This window comes from Thamnophis sirtalis, unplaced genomic scaffold, assembly GCF_051295495.1.
Source record: "Thamnophis sirtalis isolate CommonGarterSnake01/CBP01778 unplaced genomic scaffold, rThaSir2_p1.2 scaffold_11, whole genome shotgun sequence".
Classification (NCBI taxonomy): domain Eukaryota; kingdom Metazoa; phylum Chordata; class Lepidosauria; order Squamata; family Natricidae; genus Thamnophis; species Thamnophis sirtalis.
In genome coordinates this window covers 46,910,956-46,932,053 of record NW_028261391.1, presented here as the reverse complement: position 1 = coordinate 46,932,053, position 21,098 = coordinate 46,910,956, and the positions used below count along the sequence as shown (strand labels likewise).

At 43.7% G+C, this 21,098-nt stretch overlaps 2 protein-coding genes across 17 annotated transcripts in view; one reads left to right on the top strand and one right to left on the bottom strand.

Moving 5' to 3' along the window:
• Positions 1–5,951, bottom strand: part of SUFU (SUFU negative regulator of hedgehog signaling) — an 87,586-nt gene extending 81,635 nt beyond the window's left edge. Inside the window, exon 1 of one of the 4 annotated variants that reach the window (XM_087725759.1) lies at positions 5,741–5,951. In XM_087725759.1, coding sequence (XP_087581885.1) covers positions 5,741–5,892 — 152 coding nt within the window. In that variant the 5' untranslated portion in view covers positions 5,893–5,951. The remainder of the gene's footprint in view (positions 1–5,740) is intronic. The other 3 variants (XM_014073177.2, XM_087725758.1, XM_014073176.2) reach the window with 3 other exon arrangements.
• Positions 5,952–10,396: 4,445 nt separating this feature from the next.
• The window catches only part of ACTR1A (actin related protein 1A), a 59,497-nt gene continuing 48,795 nt past the window's right edge, over positions 10,397–21,098 (top strand). For 11 of the 13 annotated variants that reach the window (XR_015698054.1, XR_015698053.1, XR_015698056.1 and 8 more), the window contains exon 1: positions 10,397–10,487. Coding sequence is in view for 5 of the 13 variants with exons in the window: in XM_087725754.1 (XP_087581880.1) it covers positions 10,440–10,487 (48 nt within the window). In the remaining 8 variants the exon portion in view is untranslated. Of the gene's footprint in view, positions 10,488–10,600; positions 10,801–21,098 lie in introns of those variants that run through there. The other 2 variants (XM_087725757.1, XM_014073175.2) reach the window with 2 other exon arrangements.

The window sequence follows — 21,098 nt, the reverse complement described above, 5'->3', positions numbered from 1 at the left end:
AAACATTTTACAGAAACCCCTAGAATTTTTTCAGATAGAAAAGGTAAGATTAGAGGCTAAGTTTGAATAAAATCTCTTTTTAGACATCTTAAAATCACAATTGGAAGGCAGAATTTTTTAAAAAAAACGTAAAAAGAATGTCTCTACTGGGACAGGCTGGATTTCATAGATATGGTCCTGCAATTTTCTCTCTTTTTTTATAAAGTCAAAAGTAATTCATAATCAGTCTCCAGTCTGCTTAGTTTCTGAATGCTAGCTTCTCCCAGCTGAGGCTTGTAGAAGTGAAACATTTTTCAGTCATACCTAAATAAAGTTTTGAAAAGTTAGACCACCAGATGTCAGTCTTACTATTTCTGCAGGTTTAGGAAGGTGCTCTTCCCAAGTTAGAGATACCACTACCAACAGAGAAGCTAATTTAAGTAATTTTACATAAGCCAAAGGAAAACAAAATACCATTCTCAAGAGAAGAACAGAGTGGTTTTAAATAGACTTATGTCTGAGAAACAGGTATTTCCCAACTCTTACCATAAAAAAGTTGCTTGTATTTTATAGTTTCCATATCATTTTGTAGGAATCAAAACATATCACTTTGTGCCAATTTGCACAAAACTAGTCATGCCGCTGTATTCAATTCTATAATCAATATGAGTATATATTCTTATTTACAAAGAAATATATGTTTGTCATATTTTCTTTATTCCAACTCGGTTTTTTCCTTTCCTTGTCTTCCCTTTCTTCTCTTCCCTTCCTTCCTAGACCAGCTATATCTAGAGATATTGAAAGACTTACAAAAGACTTACTAGGAAAAAAATCAGACAACTAGAAATTGTTATATGGGAAAATATAAAGCTAAGATAAGGGGTTTATTCCTAAATATGACAATAAAATGGAGTTGCTAATGTCTACTGTAAACTGCAGAACCAAAAAACCTTACTATTATGTCAGGCAATGAAATCTTCCAAAATGAAATGAAGTCATGCATACCTGTATTCTAAGAATATTTTTCAGAGTGGGAAAATAAGATCTTAACAGTAAAATGTTAATCTTAGTATTCTGGTAAGCTCTGAAAACATTGCTTTTTAAACAGGCTTTTAATTTGAACTGATAAGGACAAGATAAATATTTTTAAGTGAAATGAGGCGGATTTATTGTTGACTGACTGGTATAATATGTTGATTGGTTAGTACAAAATGAAATTTTGCATAAAGATAAATCTATATTTAAATGAAGCTTAGACTAAATAATTTTCAGTTTCTTTTGTTAGTAATTAAGAGTACATTACAAGAAACGAAACATTTGCTTAGAATGTTTTATAGATTTTTTTATACAATGTAAACTAATTTCAAATCAAAGCCCTTGGAGGAAATAGGAAATAAAGAAAATGATCAAAATTGAAATTAGGCTACCAAACAGCCAAAGAAGCTGAAAAAAATTCTCATTTACTATATATGGATGATTTGAAACTCTATGGAAAGTCAGAAATAGAAATCCAATCATTGACAAACACAGTCCGAGTATTCAGCACCGATATTTCAATGCAGTTTGGCATGGAAAAATGCGCCACTGTATCCATAAAAAGGGGCAAAATCACTGCATGTGAGGGAATTGAAATGCCCAATGGCCAATTAATTAAATGCAAAGAAAATGAAGCCTACAAATACTTAGGCATTCTGCAGTTGGATAACATCAAGCACGGAGAAGTAAAAACTATTGTCAGGCGAGAGTACACCAACAGAGTTAGGAAAATTTTGAAATCTAAATTGAATGGTAGAAATACAATCAAGGCCATAAATACCTGGGCAATACCAGTTATAAGATACACAGCTGGTATAGTTAATTGGACACAAGCTGATTTGGACATTTTAGACCGAGAAACCAGGAAACTAATGACAATGCACTACAGTTTACATCCACGTGGTGATACTGATAGACTGTACCTGCCCCAAAAATCAGGTGGCAGAGGATTATTACAAGTGAAGCAAACAGTTGAAGAAGAAAAACATGCACTGGCTGATTATTTAAAAGAAAGTCAAGAACATCTATTAATTGAAGTAAAGAACAAAAAACTACTGAAGGCCCAACAGACGAAACAAGAATACAGAAAAGATGTGATAAAATCAAGAATGGAGAGTTGGCAGAACAAAGCACTGCATGGCCAATTTCTGGAAAAAATAAAAGATAAAGTGGACAGTGAACAAACTTGGTTATGGTTAACAACAGGTACATTAAAGAAAGAAACAGAGTCACTAATCCTGGCTGCGCAAGAACAAGCTATTCACACAAATGCCATTAAGGCCAAAATCGAAAAATCCTCTGATGATGCCAAATGCAGACTTTGCAAAGAAGCTGAGGAAACTATTGATCACATACTCAGCTGCTGTAAAAAAATCATGCAGACTGATTATAAATTGCAGCACAATTCAGTAGCACAAATGATCCATTGGAATTTGTGCAAAAATTATAATATTAAAACAGCAACAAACTGGTGGGAACATCAGCCTGAAAAAGTCACCGAAAATCAGATGGTCAAGATCTTGTGGGATTTTCGCATACAAACAGACAAAATACTGGCGCATAATACACCAGACATCACACTGGTTGAGAAAAATAAGGTCACAATCATAGACATCGCAATACCAGGTGATAGCAGGGTCGCCGAGAAGGAACATGAAAAAATCGCAAAATACCAGGACTTAAAAATTGAAATTCAACAACTATGGCACAAACCAGCAGTGGTAATTCCAGTGGTAATTGGCACACTGAGTGCTATTCCAAAAGCACTGGAATTACATTTAAAACAGTTAAAAATTGACAAAATCACCATCAGTCAAATGCAAAAAGCCGCACTGCTTGGATCTGCACGCATATTACGAAAATACATTAGGACGTCCTAGGCACCTGGGTGGGGCCCGACTAGTAACCAATGCCAAATCCGGCGAAACAACTGGCCGCTGTGATACAATTGTATAATAAAGAAGTACTACAATTATGTAGTATTCAATTAGCTCATCCTAGCTGCCAAATGAAACAAACAAAATGTTAAAAAGTTATGATACGATTATATTAAAGTAACCAAAATATCTTTACAATCCCCAAGACATGTCACAACTTTTGAGCACCCCTATTGTTTGGAAACTGAAAGTTGAAAAATTTGACACGTCCTACAACCAACCAGATATGCTGTCCTTAAGATCTTGTTGATGCCTATTTGCAAACTAATAGTTTTTCAAATCTAATAAACCTAGCTATTCAGTACTTTCCCAAAGTCATCCTTTGAATGAAACAAAGTCTAAAATTACAGGCTGAGGTTGATTCCAGATTAAAATTAAATAAGTGTGTAATTCACAGAGTTGTCAAGACTAATCAGAGAAAGGAGCAAGAGGCAGCTCCATCTGGGACAATCACAGCACTTTTGCTCTGGAAACCAACAGACACAGATGATTAAGTTGATACTACTAACTAATATAAAAATCTTAAATCTTCTTCAGTGATCAAGACAAGTAAAAGGAGGATTACCAGGTCCTTTCTCTGATATGATCAAGTACAGACGGTCTGCAACTTATTATGGTAATTGAACCTGCAATTTTGGTCTTAAGTCCTGATAGTTTTTAAAATGGTTCATCATGTGACTGCCCAATTTTGTAACCTTTTTTTGTGACAGTCATTAAACAAACAGGATGGTCATAAAGCAAACATTGTGGGCATATTGTTTTCAAAGGGGCATTTTTTAAAATCAGCAACTGGAGGTAAATACCAGTTACTGGGGAAAATACAACATACATTGCAATCACATGACCATGGCTATAAATGTGGGCTGGTTGCTGAGCGCCCAAAATACAGTCATGTGCCTATGGGGGGAAAGGGACATTAGAAATGAATCCGGGTCTTAAGTCCCTTTTTCGGGGTCCATTGTGATTTTGAACAATCACTAAGCAACCATAAGTAAACAGCTATCTGTACAGAAATATTATTGTTATTTCCATGGTCCCAAACCCTTCATGACCTTGATATTAAATAGCAGCAATATTTGAATTCAAAACATTTACAAATTCAAGCAAACTCATCTTTCTCAACTTCAGTCCCCCCCCCCCCATTTATTAACAGCACTATTTCAATCCAGAAATGTGATTATAATAGTTCAATTCCCTTTCTCCATCTATTTCTTCCAGGGCAGTCATATTATGTGCAGAACTGGCCATGTCTGGGAAGCATATCTAACCATAATTTGACCTAAACCATCAATAGACAATTTAGGTGACCAGTACCAGACGATTTATGAAATCAGTGACTGCCCTGATTATATTGGGAATTGACAACCAAGCGGCATTCCTACAGCTTTGCAATGTCTGCCACTTCAAGAGCACTTTATTGGGAGAGGCAGTAACATTTTGATTAGATAGATAGATAGATAGATAGATAGATAGATAGATAGATAGATAGATAGATAGATAGATAGATAGATAGATAGATAGAATGTCTGAGAATGAAAAAACTGCTAATGAAAGGAGATGCTTCATGTATGAACACAACTTCTGCCTAACTACATCAGCAAAACAAATAATCCAACCTGAAAACATAGAGTTTCCCAACATCCATTTGGGAAAGTGTACTCAATGCTGAAAGACAGCAAAGTAATAAAGATTGGGCTCACACAACATATTTGCTTTTTTCTTAAAGCTATATATTTTGGAGCTAAAGTGTAACATTAGATGGACACACTAAGACTCAGATATGATTTAAGCCAAAGGGAAAAATATGTGTGCATCTCTCTGCATATGATAAGATAGGAAAAGAAATGGAAGTAGTGTGGAAGATAGTTAAAGACAAGGAAAAGGATCCATCCACTCACTTTACTGCTAGCAATCATATGCAAAAGCCAACTTTTCAAGATATCAAGAATATAAAGGCCAGTCTCAAAAGGTATGCATTCATTTATGAAAATTGCAGAAGCTTATCAATATTGCCCTTACTAAAAGTAACCATTTTTCTGACTTCCAATGGTTTCTGATATTTATTCAAATTACAGCAAAATTTAAGAACAATTTCTCTTTCAATCTATCTTGCATGCAAGATTCAGGGTAACGAAACTTAAACCCCTTATAAACTCAAGCTGTTCCTCTGAACACTCCCCTATTCTTCACACAGAGACATGAACCAGGGCATCAACCCATAAGTAATTACACTTTCCTGTAAATAATTACAAAATCACTGTTCCAAATTCGGAGTCATTTTTAAAATCTGGGTTTCAACCACCCAGGATTTAGATTTAAGTACAGGCCAGAATCCCATGTCATTTCAGCGTTTTGGACTACAACTCCCCAACCGCTGGCACAACGTTTTGGGCACGATGCTCCAATCGGGTATCCTCCGCTCCAACAACTTTTCCTCCTCTCCCCAAAAAAACCCCTCTCCCACCCAAGTACAACAACCCGTCCCAAAACTTAAGTCCCTTCTGCCACTCTTAGCCACTCCCAGTTTTCCGACAGATCCTCCTTCACAACACACGCGCACGCACACACACACACATTTATCACCTTTCCAACCTCGGCGGACCGCAGTTCAAGGAGCCAGCCGAGAGCCCTCGCCCTTTGTCACCCACCGGTCCCCTAGCCCAGGCCCAAACCCGTTCGGGAGCCCCCGAGGCCTCTTTCCCAAAATGCCGCGATCGCTCCCCGAAGCCACCCGCGGAGCAAGCCTTCGGATGGGAGCCAGCTCCTCCTTCCCCTCCCGCCCCACTCACCAGTATTTGAGAATCGCCGTGACCTGCAGGGGGTTGGGCTGCTCCGGGTATAGTCGCCGGCACTCGCCGTAGATCCCGTGTAGCCCCGGTGGGAAAAGCGAGGGAAACGGTCCCGCTCCGGGGCCAGGAGCAACGGGGGCGACGGTCTCCATGGGGGAACCCGTAAAGGACGGAGGGAAGCAACGTAGCTCGGAGCGGGTGGCCGGGGGGGGGGGTGGACGGACGATCCCGATCCCCGCAGGGAAAGCGAAGGTCGCTCCAAACTCCTTTCGCGACCCCGGCAGGGCCCAGCAGCAGAGAGCAGCAACAGCAGGGGAAAAGCGTCCCCCCACTCACCCCGACTCCAGTCTTGATAGGCCACCGTCTTCGCCAATCACGCCATAGTGAAAGACGAGGCTGACATAATCCCACCTTCGCTTCCACCCGGTGTCCCACCCCCTTCTCCGCCGGCGCGTTTCCGACCTCTGGCGTCGCTTAGCTTGCATTGCTGACGCTTTCTTGCCCGGAGTGGGCAGAGAGAAGGATGTCGCGCGGCAAGCCGTCATTGAATTGCTACCTTGCTATGTGTCTGTGGACATTCTCAGTCGTCCAGGTCATGGTTATCCCAAAGATGCTTTTTTTTCCCTAGAGGCAACTGGACTTTCGGGGGGAGGGGGGGAGCCTCTAGAAACAAAGCACCTTTGGGACATAGCTTGCCATGAGTGTATCGGGGAAACCTCTTCCTTTATCAAATCCTATTTTTAAAAGATGGTAACATATGAATAGGGCGAATAGAATTTTATTTCCTAGCAAATCGTCCACGATTGCAGTATAGAAAGAGCATTTTGGAGTTGGTGATCCTTTGAATGTTGAATGTTGATTTTATTTATATGCCGCCCTTTTCTCCCCGAAGGGGACTCAGGGCGGCTCACAACTCAAACCAGGGAAGGGGGGATACAAACAAAATTAAAAACGACACAAAACAATACATGGTTTAAAACACACAGCAGTCATACCATTCGAGACGGGGGCAATGGTTCTTTAGCCCCAGGTCTGTCGGAACAGCCAGCTTTTAAGGGCTTTGCAGAAGGCCTGGAGGGTGGTGAGGGTTCGAATCTCCATGGGGAGTTCATTCCAGAGGGTCGGAGCAGCCACAGAGAAGGCTCTCCTCCGGGTAGTCGCCAGTCGACACTGGCCGGCGGATGGAATTCGGAGGAGACCTAATCTGTGGGATCTAATCGGTCTAGTGGAGGTAATTGGCAGCAGGCGGTCTCTCAAGTACCCAGGTCCAATACCATGAAGGGCTTTATAAGTGACGACTAGCGCCTTGAAGCGTATCCGGAGACCAATAGGCAGCCAGTGCAGCTCGCGGAAAATAGGTGTTACGTGGGTGAACCGAGGTGCACCCACGATCGCTCGCGCGGCTGCATTCTGGACAAGCTGGAGTCGCCGAATGCTCTTCAAGGGCTGCCCCATGTAGAGCACGTTGCAGTAGTCCAGTCTAGAGGTCACAAGGGCGCGAGTGACTGTTGTGAGGGCCTCCCGGTTCAGGTAGGGACGCAACTGGTGCACCAGGCGAACCTGGGCAAATGCCCCCCTGGTCACAGCTGACAAGTGATGTTCAAAAGTCAGCTGTGGGTCCAGGAGGACTCCCAAATTGCGAACCCTGTCTGAGGGGCGTACTGTTTGACCCCCCCAGCCTGAGAGATGGAACACTTGGCCAATTAGTAGGAGGGAAACACACCAGCCACTCGGTCTTATCTGGATTTGAGAACTGTATGCAACGGAATTTCATTTTAATGCATGCCAATTAGCGTACATTCAAAGTGACAATTATTCCAGTAGTTAAATGCTGTCTATCTCCCCGATAGGGCGATTCTGGGGAACTTATAGATAGAAGGTAAAAGGATGAATAGAAAAGAATAGGAAAAAAATATAATAGAAAATTTTAAATCTCTGCACATTAAAAATTTAAAACTATGCAAAAAACAGAACCAAGGGGATGGATAGCACTGGGATGAGGCCTTTTTTCATGGTCAACCATCTCAATCTATTCAAGTGGTGCGATTCATACATAATATAATAAATGTAATTATACGTGTAATCTTTATAGAAATAAATATTTATGCTTGTTTGTGGCTTAGTGTACCACAAACTTGCAGGAAATAAAATCATTGTGCCTTGTTAACCATTATGTTTAAAATATGGTGAAAATCTAATGAGTATGGTTTATTTACTGAAGTATGAATGGACTGATGTGATATCTACAATATTGAACTTAATTCCCACTATTGCACTGATACAGAATTATGAGGATTACAATCTTGACATATCTAGAGGGCAAACAGTTGAGAAATACATTTTAATACTACCAGTACCTTAGGCTTGGTTTATCTTAAAAATTGCTTGCAGTTGGGTAGTCATAGTGTTACCAATCAACATGTATTGTGCAATTTTCTGTCTGCACCTCTTTAATAGATGTTGTATATATGTGAGATTTTTAAAAGGATGGTTCATCTTATGTTCTCAGAATTCTGAAGATACGGGGGTACAGGCTTGAAGTCACACAAGCTATTAATATTTTTCTTTGTAAAAATGCACATCTTTTAAACAAATAAACTCTATGAAAAATGTTAAAGCTTTTTAGTATATCTAAATATAAACTTGTCACATCTATCTCACTGTTTGTCACCTGAACTGCTAAGTTGTATATGAACAAGTTAAAGAGCACTGGTATGAATACAAATACCTGGGGAATTCTCTGTTTTAATTTAATTTATTTGTATCACATCTTTATTATTTTTACAAATAACTTAAGGCAGCAAACATATCCAGCAGCAAACATATCCAGCACTCCTTCTTCCTCCTATTTTCGCCACCACAACCCTGTGAAATGAGTTGGGTTGAGAAGTGTAACTGGTTCATGGCTGGCTTTCATGGTTAAGGTGGGAGTAGAGTTCACAGTCTCCTGCTTTCTAGCTTTGTGCTTTAACCACTAGTCCATTCTGGCTATACAGGTGTATTGTTCCTATTGTGCTAGTTAAAGAAAGGGGAGTAGAAAATTAGATAAAACAAGGGATGGGCAACACATAAGATAAAACTAACATGTACTTCCTCAAACTCCATTTGCAATCCATAAAGCATTCTAAGATTTTGCCCTGAATTTCATAGACACAACCACTCAATTTTTCTACAGCAGTGATGGTTAACTTTTTCAGCACTGAGTGCCAAAACTGGAGCAGCTGGCCGGTACGTATTTGTGTGGCAGACAGCTGCTCTCTTCCGGTTTTCGTCATGCACATGCGTGTCGGTCAGCTGGTCTTCATGACAGAACCCAAAAGACAGCATTGACCAGTGTGCAGGCACGCCGGAACCCAGAATAGCAGCTGGCGATGGTGCGCATGCCCACAGAGAGGGCTCTGTGCCACCTCTGGCACGCATGCCATAGGTTCGCCATCAGTTCTAGAGCCCAAAGCTTGTATGAAAATATAGTGGGTATGGAAGTACAAACATATATGGAAGGCAAAATGTTCCCACTCCAAGTCTCAAAATCCTCTAGCACTTTCATACCTACCTAACCAAGGATTTTAGCTCTGCCTTCTTTGGTAAAGTTATCACTAAGACCTTCTGAAATTGGGGCCTGAGTTATTACATCCAACCTCAGCAAGGACTAATTGGGTGACCTTGGGCCAGTCATTCTCTCTCAGCCCAACTCACCTTACATGTTTGTTGCTGTGGGGAAAATAGGGGGAGGAAGGTATGTTGGATATGTTCACCACCTTAAGTTATTTGTAAAAATAATAAAGGTAGGATATAAATTTTAAAAATCTATACAGTTCAAGTGTATGCATTTCAGTTAATGTTATCAATAAATGAATGTGGTGACTATGAGGGGCTTTAGATGCTACATTTGTTCATATCACTGCAGTGGACCATATAAACATTTCCATACAATGGAAGTATAATTCATTTTGTGGACTGAAAAAAATTGAATGCAGTATATCCAAAATATAGGTACATCCTCTGAACTTCTGTCCTGATAAGACCTAATTTTTCTCTCTCCCCCTCAATGTATTACAACAGCTCCTTTGCTTGCATAATAAAAGGGGAAAAGCAACAGGAATCCCAATAAAGGGATAATAGCTGTATTTGCTGTGGAATTTATATTAACTGGACTACTAAACACTTGAAAAAATGCAGCATACGTTAGGCCTATCATAATCGGCCTCCAAATATTTCATATAGTCACTAGATGGCTGCAAAATAGCTAGTTTTCTGTATTTCTTTATGACTAAATATTGCAACCCTAACATATTGTATACAGTATATCTGCAGCAGAACATACAGTATTCAATATGTGTGTGAAAGAGGTTTATACAAACTGTACCAAGTATGCTGATATAAAAAAATATTAAGATTTCTTCATTGATTATAAATACCTTTTATTCCTCTCTAGGACAAAAATAGTTTTGCAAATCGGTACTCCACGGTAACTTACTAGAACAAATAAATAGACTCATTCATTCATTCAACCACTCAATGGGGAAAACAACAAAACCCTTTTTTCTGGCGAAAGGTCCAGATACACTAGTTATTTCCATAGAAACTCGCTTTCCCGGCAAGCTTTGCCTTTGCTCTGAGCATGCGCTCTGCTCCCTGAGCTGTCGCTTGCTTGGCAGTAACCGAGGTGGGTGTCGCCGGCGGCGCAAAGGCGCTCGCTATGGAGTCCTACGATGTGATCGCAAATCAGCCGGTGGTGATTGATAACGTGAGTCCGAGCATAATTGTGTGTCTGCAATGTGATAAGGTGGAGATGGGGGGAAGGGGAGGCGCTGCGATTGGCACGGTGGGTTTTTTTTGCTCCTCATAGAAACCAGTCAGCGGATCTGCTAGCCGGTGGTTTTCTACTCCCTCCTCCCCACCCCCGCCGTCTCCGGGCGGTCCTCTGTCCCTCGCCATCTCCAACCGAAGTTGGGCTCTTTCCTTCTCCTCCTCCTGGATGACTCAGGCCCACGTTCCTGTTGGTCGATGCCTTTGCCATTGAATGGCAGAACGGCGCAGCCTGCAGAACAACGGAACAGGTAAATCCACGCCCTGTCGAGCTCCTCGCCCTCTGATTGGTCCCCCTCTGCTGATTGTCGTTGCAGCGTCATCGGTTCGCGTTTCGCGAGGGAGATTCCCTCCTCCTTTTCGGAGGTCATGCACGATTATTGCAGCGAAGGCTCCGCTGTTCGCTCTTTTTGACCTTTAAGGGCCCCGTTTTGTTCTCACCCGCTCGTTCTGCGAGAGGATGGCCTGGGTCGGGCAGCTGGGCCCTCTCCTCCATTTTCCCTGGGTGTATTTTTGCTACTGTGTATGTCCTACTGTCTCCATTTATTCGTACCCATTTACTGTGTTCATATTCATGTTTATACTTATACCTGTTATCTTTTACATGTTTCACAAACGAAAATAAATAAAATAAAAATAATTGCCTGCGCTGCTCTTTCTGTAAAATAGGAGTGCAGTGAAACCTAGTTTTTTAGATCCAGTCCTGGCTTCTTTCTGTTCTCTCTGACCCTGAAAATAACAACGCCGTTTTAAGAATCCGCTCATCAGTTAATATGACTGTTAATTGTTGCATTATTTTCGAACTTATGCAAAAGCCTGAGAAGTGAAGGGTCCTCAATAAAGGAGGCTAGCACTGATGATGTTACCTAGTTTGAGTAGTGAAACGTCTGCAAGAAAACAACCAAGCTCAGAGAGAGCCGTATGCTGATCTTGTATTCAGGTCTTTTCCTGTGTAAAATTGAGATTGTCTTGGCAACATTTCCGTGAGGTCTCACTCGCCATTCTCAGGCTGGTGTTTTCGGCTTAAAGCGTGGCCGGAGCTGCCGTCTTTTTTGGTGGGGTGTGTGTGGAGTGCTGGCTTTGTTTCAGTAAGTGTAATTTTGAAGGAACCAGGTTAATCTCCAAAACTGAACATTTCAACAAGAGAATAATTATGGAAGCTATGGAAATAGAGAAACACCCCCACAACATGAATAAACATGACAATACCTCCCGCCTACCAGACATCTGGAAACCAGCCCTGGTAAACAAACGAGTCCTACCCACCACCCAGGCCGTTACAGCACAAAACAACAACGGACACACAGCCCGCACCAATCAGCACCAATTTACCAATAATGATACAACCACACATCCAATCAATCCACTTACTGAAACAAAGCCAGCACTCCACACACACACACCAAGATTTATAGAAGGCCGGCAGCTCCGACCACGCTTTAAGACCAAAACCCAGCCTAAAGATGGCAAGTGAGACCTCGCCAAAATGTTGCCAAGACAATCTCAATCTTATATGGGAAAAGACCTTAATACAAAAAGACCAGCATACCTACACCTGTGAAAATCTACGAAAACAAATATATCTTACCTCTACGGGGAGGAAACCTTCCTGCTCACTAGATCTTATGAGAAACTTGAAGTCTGAGCTACCATCTTATGTGACCTCACATTCCTATGCAACTCCCGAGACAAAAGCTTGATCCCCACATGCTTCCAACTAAAATTCCATTCTAAAACCTCAGCCACCGAAAGGATCCTGAAAAGAACTGAATTAGCCCTAATCAGAAACAAACTCCACAGGAAAAGATTCGTACTAGACCAAACCAACTGGGACCTACTCACTCTTCACCTCAAACTCAGCAACAAAATCCACTCAGCACTCTGGGAAAAATCCAAACTACTAGCCCTCTGGAGAGCCAAAACAGAAACCTCCTACAAGACAGACAAACACACCAACAAACTCCACATACTAGAAAAACAACAGAAGCCCAACTCCCTCCACAGCAACTCATGAAACAAACAGTACACAACATATCAGACAGAACCCTCACCACAGCTGAAACCAATGTCCCTTCCAGAGGATTGAATTTTGCAGTCGCCCCTAAATGCATCCCCACTGAAGACATCATATTCTGAGTTGAAGCTACACTCACCAAAATCAACCCAGATGAAGCTAATAAAATCAGACTTGCAGTCACCAATGTCCTTTGCTCCAGTAATCCACCCAGAAGCAACTTACAGAAAGAAGAAAGAAGAAGAAAAAGCACTCACCAACCTGAGGAAAGACAACAAGATAATCATTCTCCCAGCAGACAAAGGTAACGCCACAGTGGTGATGAACACGTCTGACTACCAAGCCAAACTATCCAACCTATTCCAAGACCCTGCTTACAAACCTCTAAACACAGATCCCACCACCTACCTGGAAAAAAACACCAAATCCAAAATAAAAGCCTCTCCCATCAGTGAAGAGATCCAGCAAAGAATCATCCCCAGAGAGAAATCTTCCAGATGCCCAAAACTCTATGGCCTCCCCAATATACACAAAGAAGGAACACCACTCAGACCCATAGTCCGCTCTACATGGGGCAGCCCTTGAAGAGCATTCGGAGACTTCAGCTCGTCCAGAATGCAGCCACGCGAGCGATTGTGGGTGCACCTCGGTACACCCACGTTACACCTATCCTCCGCGAGCTGCACTGGTTACCGATTGGTCTCCGGATACGCTTCAAGGTGTTAGTCGTCACTTATAAAGCCCTTCATGGTATTGGAGCTGGGTACTTGAGAGACCGCCTGCTGCCAATTACCTCCCAAAGACCCATTAGATCACACAGATTAGGCCTCCTCCGGGTTCCGTCTACTAGCCAATGTCATCTGGCCACTACCCTTCTCTGTGGCAGCTCCGGCCCTTTGGAACGAGCTCCCCGCAGAGATTCGGACCCTCACCTCTCTCCAGGCCTTCCAAAAAGCCGTTAAAACCTGGCTGTGTCGGCAGGCCTGGGGTCGATGAGTTCCCTTCCCCTCTCGAATCCTGTGGCTGTTGGTTGTTTTAAATGCCCTGTACTTTTGTTGTAGTCTTTGTGTTTCCCTTCCCCTCCTTGGGTTTGTGCACCGCCCTGAGTCCCGCTGGGAATAGGGCGGCATATAAATAAAATGAACCTCGAACCTAGTCAGTTCCATAGGCTCACCTCTACCTAAACTTGCCAAATTCCTCGCCAAACAACTCCAACCCTATGCAGAATCACACGTACAAAACTCATTCCACTTCATAGAAACAATAAAGAAACAACCCAACGACCTACTCGTGAGCTTCGATGTCATATCTCTCTTCATCCAAGTGCCTATAAAAGAAGCCTTGACAGCTATCCAGAACAAACACAATTCCCCTAAACACATCCTGGACTTGACCAACCACTGCCTAACCAACACATACTTCATCAATAATGGACAAAGATACAAACAGATAGAAGGAGCACCCATGGGCACTGTTCTCTGTAAGGTGTGCGCTTGCGCGGCTGCACACATGGCTGCAATACGCCGCGCAGTCGTTTCTAACTGCCGCACAGCGTCATGTATCTGCTGAACACGAACTACAGAGCAGCTACAGAATCGCAATCAAAAACCCCTCCAGCTAAACCTTTCCTACTGCAGTACATTGCCGCCCGACTTCAAGATTCTCCCTGATCAGTGTGGGTCGAAAAGAAAAAAGGGAAAGGGGCGCTTAAAGGTTCAAAACACTGGAGCAAACGCTTCAGAGGCAATAGTTTTCATGGGGAATTAGAATAGCGAGCCCTGGAGTTTCGCTGCCCACCCGTCAGACCTTGCTTTCCACGCGTGCCGCGTGATCGGCTAATTTGCTACTTCCTGGCTCCCTGGTTAGATTTTTGCTGGGAAGGGAAGCTCCTTGGCCTCCGTCTCTTTTTCTCCCTCCTCGCTTCTAGGGGCTCCATCAATGGGGGAGCAAAGCCCAGCGCCAGGCTTTGGGCTAACACAGGGGTCTGCAAAGTTGGCTGTTTTAAGACTGGTGGACTTCAACTCTCAAAATTCTGGAAGTTGAAGTCCACCAGTCTTAAAAACAGCCAACTTTGCAGATCCCTGGGCTAACATGATTGATGCCCTCGGAGTCGGAAAGAGGCGAGGGAGCCCAATCACATGACATCAGCTTTGTGACCACATTGCTGAGTAATACAAATTCCAGTCCCACGTTGTAATGAAGGAGTACCTATATTTGATAACTCATTGGGATTTTCAAAGTCATTGAGAATATTTTTGCTTTTAATCTAATTAAACTTCCTAGCTGTCATTTTAAAACAGTGACTTCCATAGTTAAATCATTTGGAGCAAACTAAAATCACTACTTTATAAACAAAAGGAAGGTGTTTTTTTCTCTTATTTGTTATGGTAGAGCCTTTTTAACAATCTATTTATATTTGCAAGTAGTATGGAGTTTAGAGATTTTTTAGAATTAAAACCTTAACTACAATATAAGTACTTTAAAGTCATCCACACAGTTCACTGGATTGTAGGAGGAGTAAGATTTGAAAAAAGTGTGGCTAAAATATTGTTCCCTTTATTTTTTTAGAGTTTTGGATAATGCAATTTCCTATTCTATTTAGCTATTCATTATTAGAATGTACTTTTTCCAATAGCAAGCAACTTCTGTGTGAGCATTCATGAAAAAAAAAATAAGATTTTATGAATCAAATTGTTTTTGCATATTAAAAATAATAAAATTTAATGTTTTGCTATTAGTTTTGCAGTAGTAGTAGGTTACTGAAACCCCCTGTACAGAGAGGAACAAATTCCCACAAATTTTTAAACAATCAGCAAGCATTGTTGAACATGCAGGCAATAAATCCTTGAGTTTACAAATTAATGATGGAAGAAAACTGTTAGATGTGAATGAGACTTTATGTATGGGGATTTTAATAATTTTACTCATTTAAAATAGCAAATTGCATATAATACATTCACAGAAGCATACAGTGTATAGACAACTTGCAATTGAATGTGAACTCAATAAAATGAAGTATATCAAGTGAAATTCATTAAAATGAAGTATATCAAACATTTACTATTTTAATATTATTGGTATTAAGTGCCATTTATATACTCATTTCAAAGCTCTTTTTTATTTAATCCAAAATGAATTTGAAAAGATAATTGTAATAATTTATAAACCCTAACCCTATGGGTACATCATCAGGTCAATGCTGATGTCGAAACGTAAAGCTGGAGTAAATGTTGTTACGAAGAAAAAGTGCAGCTGGAAGTTTAAATGGTTGTTAAAGAAAGACAGACGTGGGAAACTTTAAGATGAGACAGACTTTCAGTGAATAACAGTATACTTTACCGTAAACACTATACAAGTATTTTAATATTTTAATAATATTATAAGTGATACTGATATATAACACTTTTAATTAAATGTGTATCTTGAATAAATATAACTTTGACTTTCAAATAACACTGATTTCGTTGTTGTCTTGGGTGACATCTGTGAAAAAAATTCAGGTGCTCAGGCATGAAAATGTGCCACTCAAACACTATTCTTTTCCACCCACACTGAAAAAAAAATTAGAGGGAACATTGCCCATGGGATCACCCCTCTCACCCGTCATCGCAAACCTATACATGGAACATTTTGAAACTAACGCCTTAGATAAATCTGAACACAAACCCAAACTCTGGCTTAGATATGTTGATGACACTTTCGTGATTTGGCCACACGGGAAAGAAAAACTGGACAACTTCCTCACACATCTCAACAGCCTACGCCCCAAAATACAATTCACTATGGAAATAGAAGCAAACAATCAACTTCCCTTTCTGGACGTCCTAATCTACAAAAAACCCAATGGCTCCCTAGGACACACCATTTACTGGAAAAAACACACACCAACCGATACTTAAACACACAATTCCATCACCACCCTGCACAGATCAACTCTGTAGCCAAGACCCCAATCTCCAGAACCAAACGCCTAGCCGACAAAGACCACCTGAAAACTGAATTACACACTCTCACAAACGTATTAATCTCCAATGGATTCCAAAGAAAAACAATTACCAACCTAATCCAAAGGGAGACTTCCCCAAAAAACCAAGACACAGAACAGGACAACGGCATCGCTCTACAAACACAATATCAAGACAGCCTTCAACACTGACCCAAAAATAGCCAACATCTTAAGAAACCCCAAAGACAAAATCCAGCTAGAAAACCAAGGAGTCTACGAAATACCATGCAAAATCTGCCCTGCAACATGCATAGGACAAACGAACAGGGGAATAAATGCACGCATCGCAGAACACAAGAATGCAGTAAGAGAAAAAGAAAAAACTTTCTCCCTTTTCCAGCACCTTAAAGCTACAGGACATGAAATTAATTTTGAAGAAGCCAGGTTAATCTCTAAAACTGAACACTTCAACAAGAGAATAATTATGGAAGCTATCGAAATAGAGAAACATCCTCACAACATGAATAACGTGACGATACCTCCCGCCTACCAGACAACTGGAAACCAGCCCTGGTAAACAAACGAGCCCCACCCACCACCCAGGCCCTTACAACACAAAACAACAACGGACACACAGCCAGCACCAATCAACACCAATCTACCAATCATGATACAGCCACACATCCAATCAATCCACTTACTGAAACAACACCAGCATCCACACACCCCCACTAAGATTTATAGAAAGACGGCAGCTCCGGCCCCACTTTAAGCCAAAAACACCAACACACATACACACACACACACACCTTTGAGTCCTGGAAGCTAGGATTTAGTAATTGATGTTTGTCACAGCAAATCCTAAATTAGATTTCCATGTTGTGTTCAATAATTTCTAGATTTGGGGTCATAAACTCACTGCCCAGCAGCTTTCTTTGTTCTCCAGTGTGCCGCTTGGAGAGTCCAAGCGTGGGTTAACACATCTTATCTGCCCTTGGACTGAGTAATGATTTTCTTGACCATGCCTCCCTTTGCCTCTCCATGTTCAGTTTAAAAACTCAGTCCACCTTTAGGGACTGTTTTGGGAGAGCTCCAGTCCAAGAGCAGATAGACTGGGGTTTCCCAACCTTAAAACTGACCACTCAACTCCATTTTCTGTATTCAACCATCCTAATACTGCTTCAAGGCTACAGAACTACTGCTGAAGGCTTATTTCGCTGAGAGGGGCTGGGCCTTTATCTCCGTTGCCGCTGGTCGCAAGTGGAACAGCACGTGTGAGTCGCCCGTCCAGCATCAGCTGGCAGGTGGGAATTTGTAATTGGACCGCTTCCTCCAGGGGTTTGCCTGTCTACCGGAGCGATAGCCTCAGGGGTGCTCCTCACTTCTGAGGCACCCGAGACTTTCCTGCCCAGCAACAGCGGTGGCCATCTTAATCTCTTCGCGCGCTTTCTCAGCATTGGATGCCTTGCTTGCGTGCGGCGATTGCGTGCACAGCGACGGCCATTTTGGATGACTGTTTTTTCACCGCGTGGACTCATTTCGAGCTGCGAGCTGACCTGTGAGGCAGCAGTTGCGAGCCGGAGCGAGCGGAGCCACGAGGAGCAGAATAGAAGAGTGCAAGTTGCCCTGAGCCACCTCCCAGCCGCAGACACCACTGGGAACGCGGCCTAGTCCGGGGCGCCGGCTATTCCTGTCTTTAATTGCTGGAAGACCTGCAGCATCGGAGCGCGGTGGGGAGCAGGAATCCGACCTCCAGGCAGCCCTTCCTCCTTCGATGAGTCTGCAACCACGCTTGAGCCATCAGGCCAGCGCCAGGTGCCCTAGTACTACGCACAAGCAACCAGCCACTTCATTCAGCCGGCAACCAAACCGACCCGCGGCTTAGTGACCTCGTGCCACTCCTTGTTGGGCAGCATGGCTGATGACAGTGTGAGGCCTCGGGAGGAGCAAGCGGGGCCCTCCAGCAAGTGTAGCAGGGCCGACCCTAATATTGTTGGGGGTAAAGGGGGCAAGGGTGCCCGCAAGAAGGCCTCCCCGGGTCCCTCTGATTCCAGTGACAAAGCCAGGCAAGGCCCTCGCCACCACAAGCAGGTGGAGGGCTCCGAGCTTCAGCCCCAAGGGGCCCGCCCTCCTTCAGAGCAGGCCAGACATTCACCTGTGGGCCTTTCTGTCAGGGAAGGAGGTGGTGACTCCCCCTCTGTCAGAGACAGTGGTTCCCCATCTCTGGATAGGGAATCTTCCAGGGACCCCTCCCCTGATGCGTCATGGGGCTACCCTGATTCCCCCAGTTCATCTCTCAGGGAGGAACTGGATCCTTTTCAGGGCATGTTGCCCGCTTAGGAAGAATATGTCACTGGCAAGTGTAAATGCCCTGATCTCCCCAGTAGGCATCGCCCCAGGGAGGACAAGGGCTCAGCTCTGTCAGTGGAGATGAGGGAAGTTATTTCCATTGCTATCTCCCAAGGAATAGCTGAGGGCATAAAGATTAAGTCTAAGCCTTCCAGATCCAAGCAGCCTAGCTTGGCCACCTTTAAAGAACTGGCCTCCCCGGACACCTCTGCTTCTTCGGAGGGGTCCTCCTCTTCGGAAGAGGAGGCCGAGGGGTTTGTCCTCTCGGATGATGAGGACCTCCCCCTGACCAGCCACCTTCACTGGCCTCTTCGAACCATCATTGTTCAAATCCATCCTCCACAAGGCCAGGGTGGCCACTGAATTGGGACCTAGTCTCAAACCTGACTCTGCCCAGACCTCTTCCTCTCAGGACCACAAGCAGGACTGCTTAAGGAGCCTCCCTCTACCCGGGAATCCATCCCTGTCCCGGATCTATTTTTGGACGTGATCCAGAGGCAATGGGTCCAACCTGGTACCCTAACAAATCCCGGTGGGGGGGGGGGATAAGTCTCTCTATTCAATTGAGGACAAAATGGAGGAGGTTTTGAAATTGCCAGAGGTGGAAGCTCCGGTCATGTCCTTAACCTTGAACTCTAATTTGCCTGCGGACCTGCTCGAGGATCTTAAGGCCAAGGATAAAAGATCGGAAAAGGCATGCCACAAAACACACATGGCAGCGGCCTGGGCTATTAAGACATCCACCTCGGCATCATTCTTCACCAGAGCATTGCTGCTCTGGCTGAGGCAGTTGAGAGCCAAGCCACCCACCAGGAAATCAAAATGGCACCACGATCTCATGAAGATCATCACCGCCATTGAGTATTCAGCGGATGCTTCACTCAACACAGCGAAGTTCGCATCCAGGGCCCTGGCCTCCAATGTAACATCTTATGCGCCTCCTGTGGCTACACCACTGGCAGGCTGATCTGAAGGCCAAGTGGAAGCTTGATTCCGCCCCCTTCAAGGGAGGACACCTATTCGGGGATGCCCTGGATAAGTTCGTTATAGAGACTAAAGACAAGCGAAAGGTTCTCCCGGCCACTCTTAAGAAGAACGAACGCAAACAGTTTGGCTCCTTTCGCAGGCAGGCCATTTGGAATCAGGACTCTGCACAGGTTTCCTCCTCCTCCTACCAGAGGCCCTTCCATCAGGGGGGGTGACAGAAACCAGGAGAGGGGTTCCTTTAGTTCCCGTGGGAGGCAACACCAGTCCTCCTTTCGCAAGCCATTTCGAGGGGGCCACGGCGGTAACAACAGTTCTCGCCAGTTCCGCAGGGGAATTGACTGCCAGGGGATTCCTCCCATAGGGGGTTGGCTACAACTATACGCCGACAGAAGGAAGGAGATCACCTTAGACAGCTGGGTCCTATCCACCATCAGGAGGGGTCTGGTTCTGGACTTTCTATCCTTCCCTCCAAGGAAGTTCATCCGCTGCCCCACCCCCGAGAATCTGCTAAAACGGGAGCTCATGCGGGAGGAGATCCTCCATCTTCTCCAGATAGAAGCCATAGAGCCCATCCCCACAGTACAGGAACGACAGGGCTTCTACTCCATACTCTTCTTAGTTCCGAAGAGTTCGGGGGGGTGGAGGGCCATCTTGGACTTAAAGAGCCTCAACCAGCATCTGGCTTACAAGAGGTTCAAGATGCAATCCCTCCACTCAATTCTGGATTGCGTGCGGGAGGGGGACCTGTTAACTTCCATAGATTTGAAGTAAGCCTACCTCCATGTCCCCATCCATGCTGCCCACAGGAGGTTCCTAAGGTTCTGCTCTGAGGGGAAGCATTATCAATACAAGGCTCTCCCCTTCAGTCTCTCATCAGCACCCAGTACCTTCACCAAGATCCTGGCGGTGGTGGCAGCCCAGCTCCGGACCTTCCCCATACGTCTGGAATATTATTTGGACGATATAATTATTCATTCTGTCACAGCAGAGCAGGCTCGAGAAGATGTCCGCCTCACGATCCAGACGCTGCAGCAGCAGGGCTTCTCTGTCAACCTAGAGAAGAGCCAGCTTCGACCAATAACACGCATTTGACATCTCGGCGCCATCATCTACTCAGTCGCCAGCCGTGTGTTCCTGTCGCCAGATCGCCTGAGCAATCTCAGGTCCAGAGTCAAGCGTTGTCATCTGTCCAGGTCGGTGCCAATCATTGAACTCTCCCAGCTGCTGGGGCTGATGATTTCTTGCCTAAATAT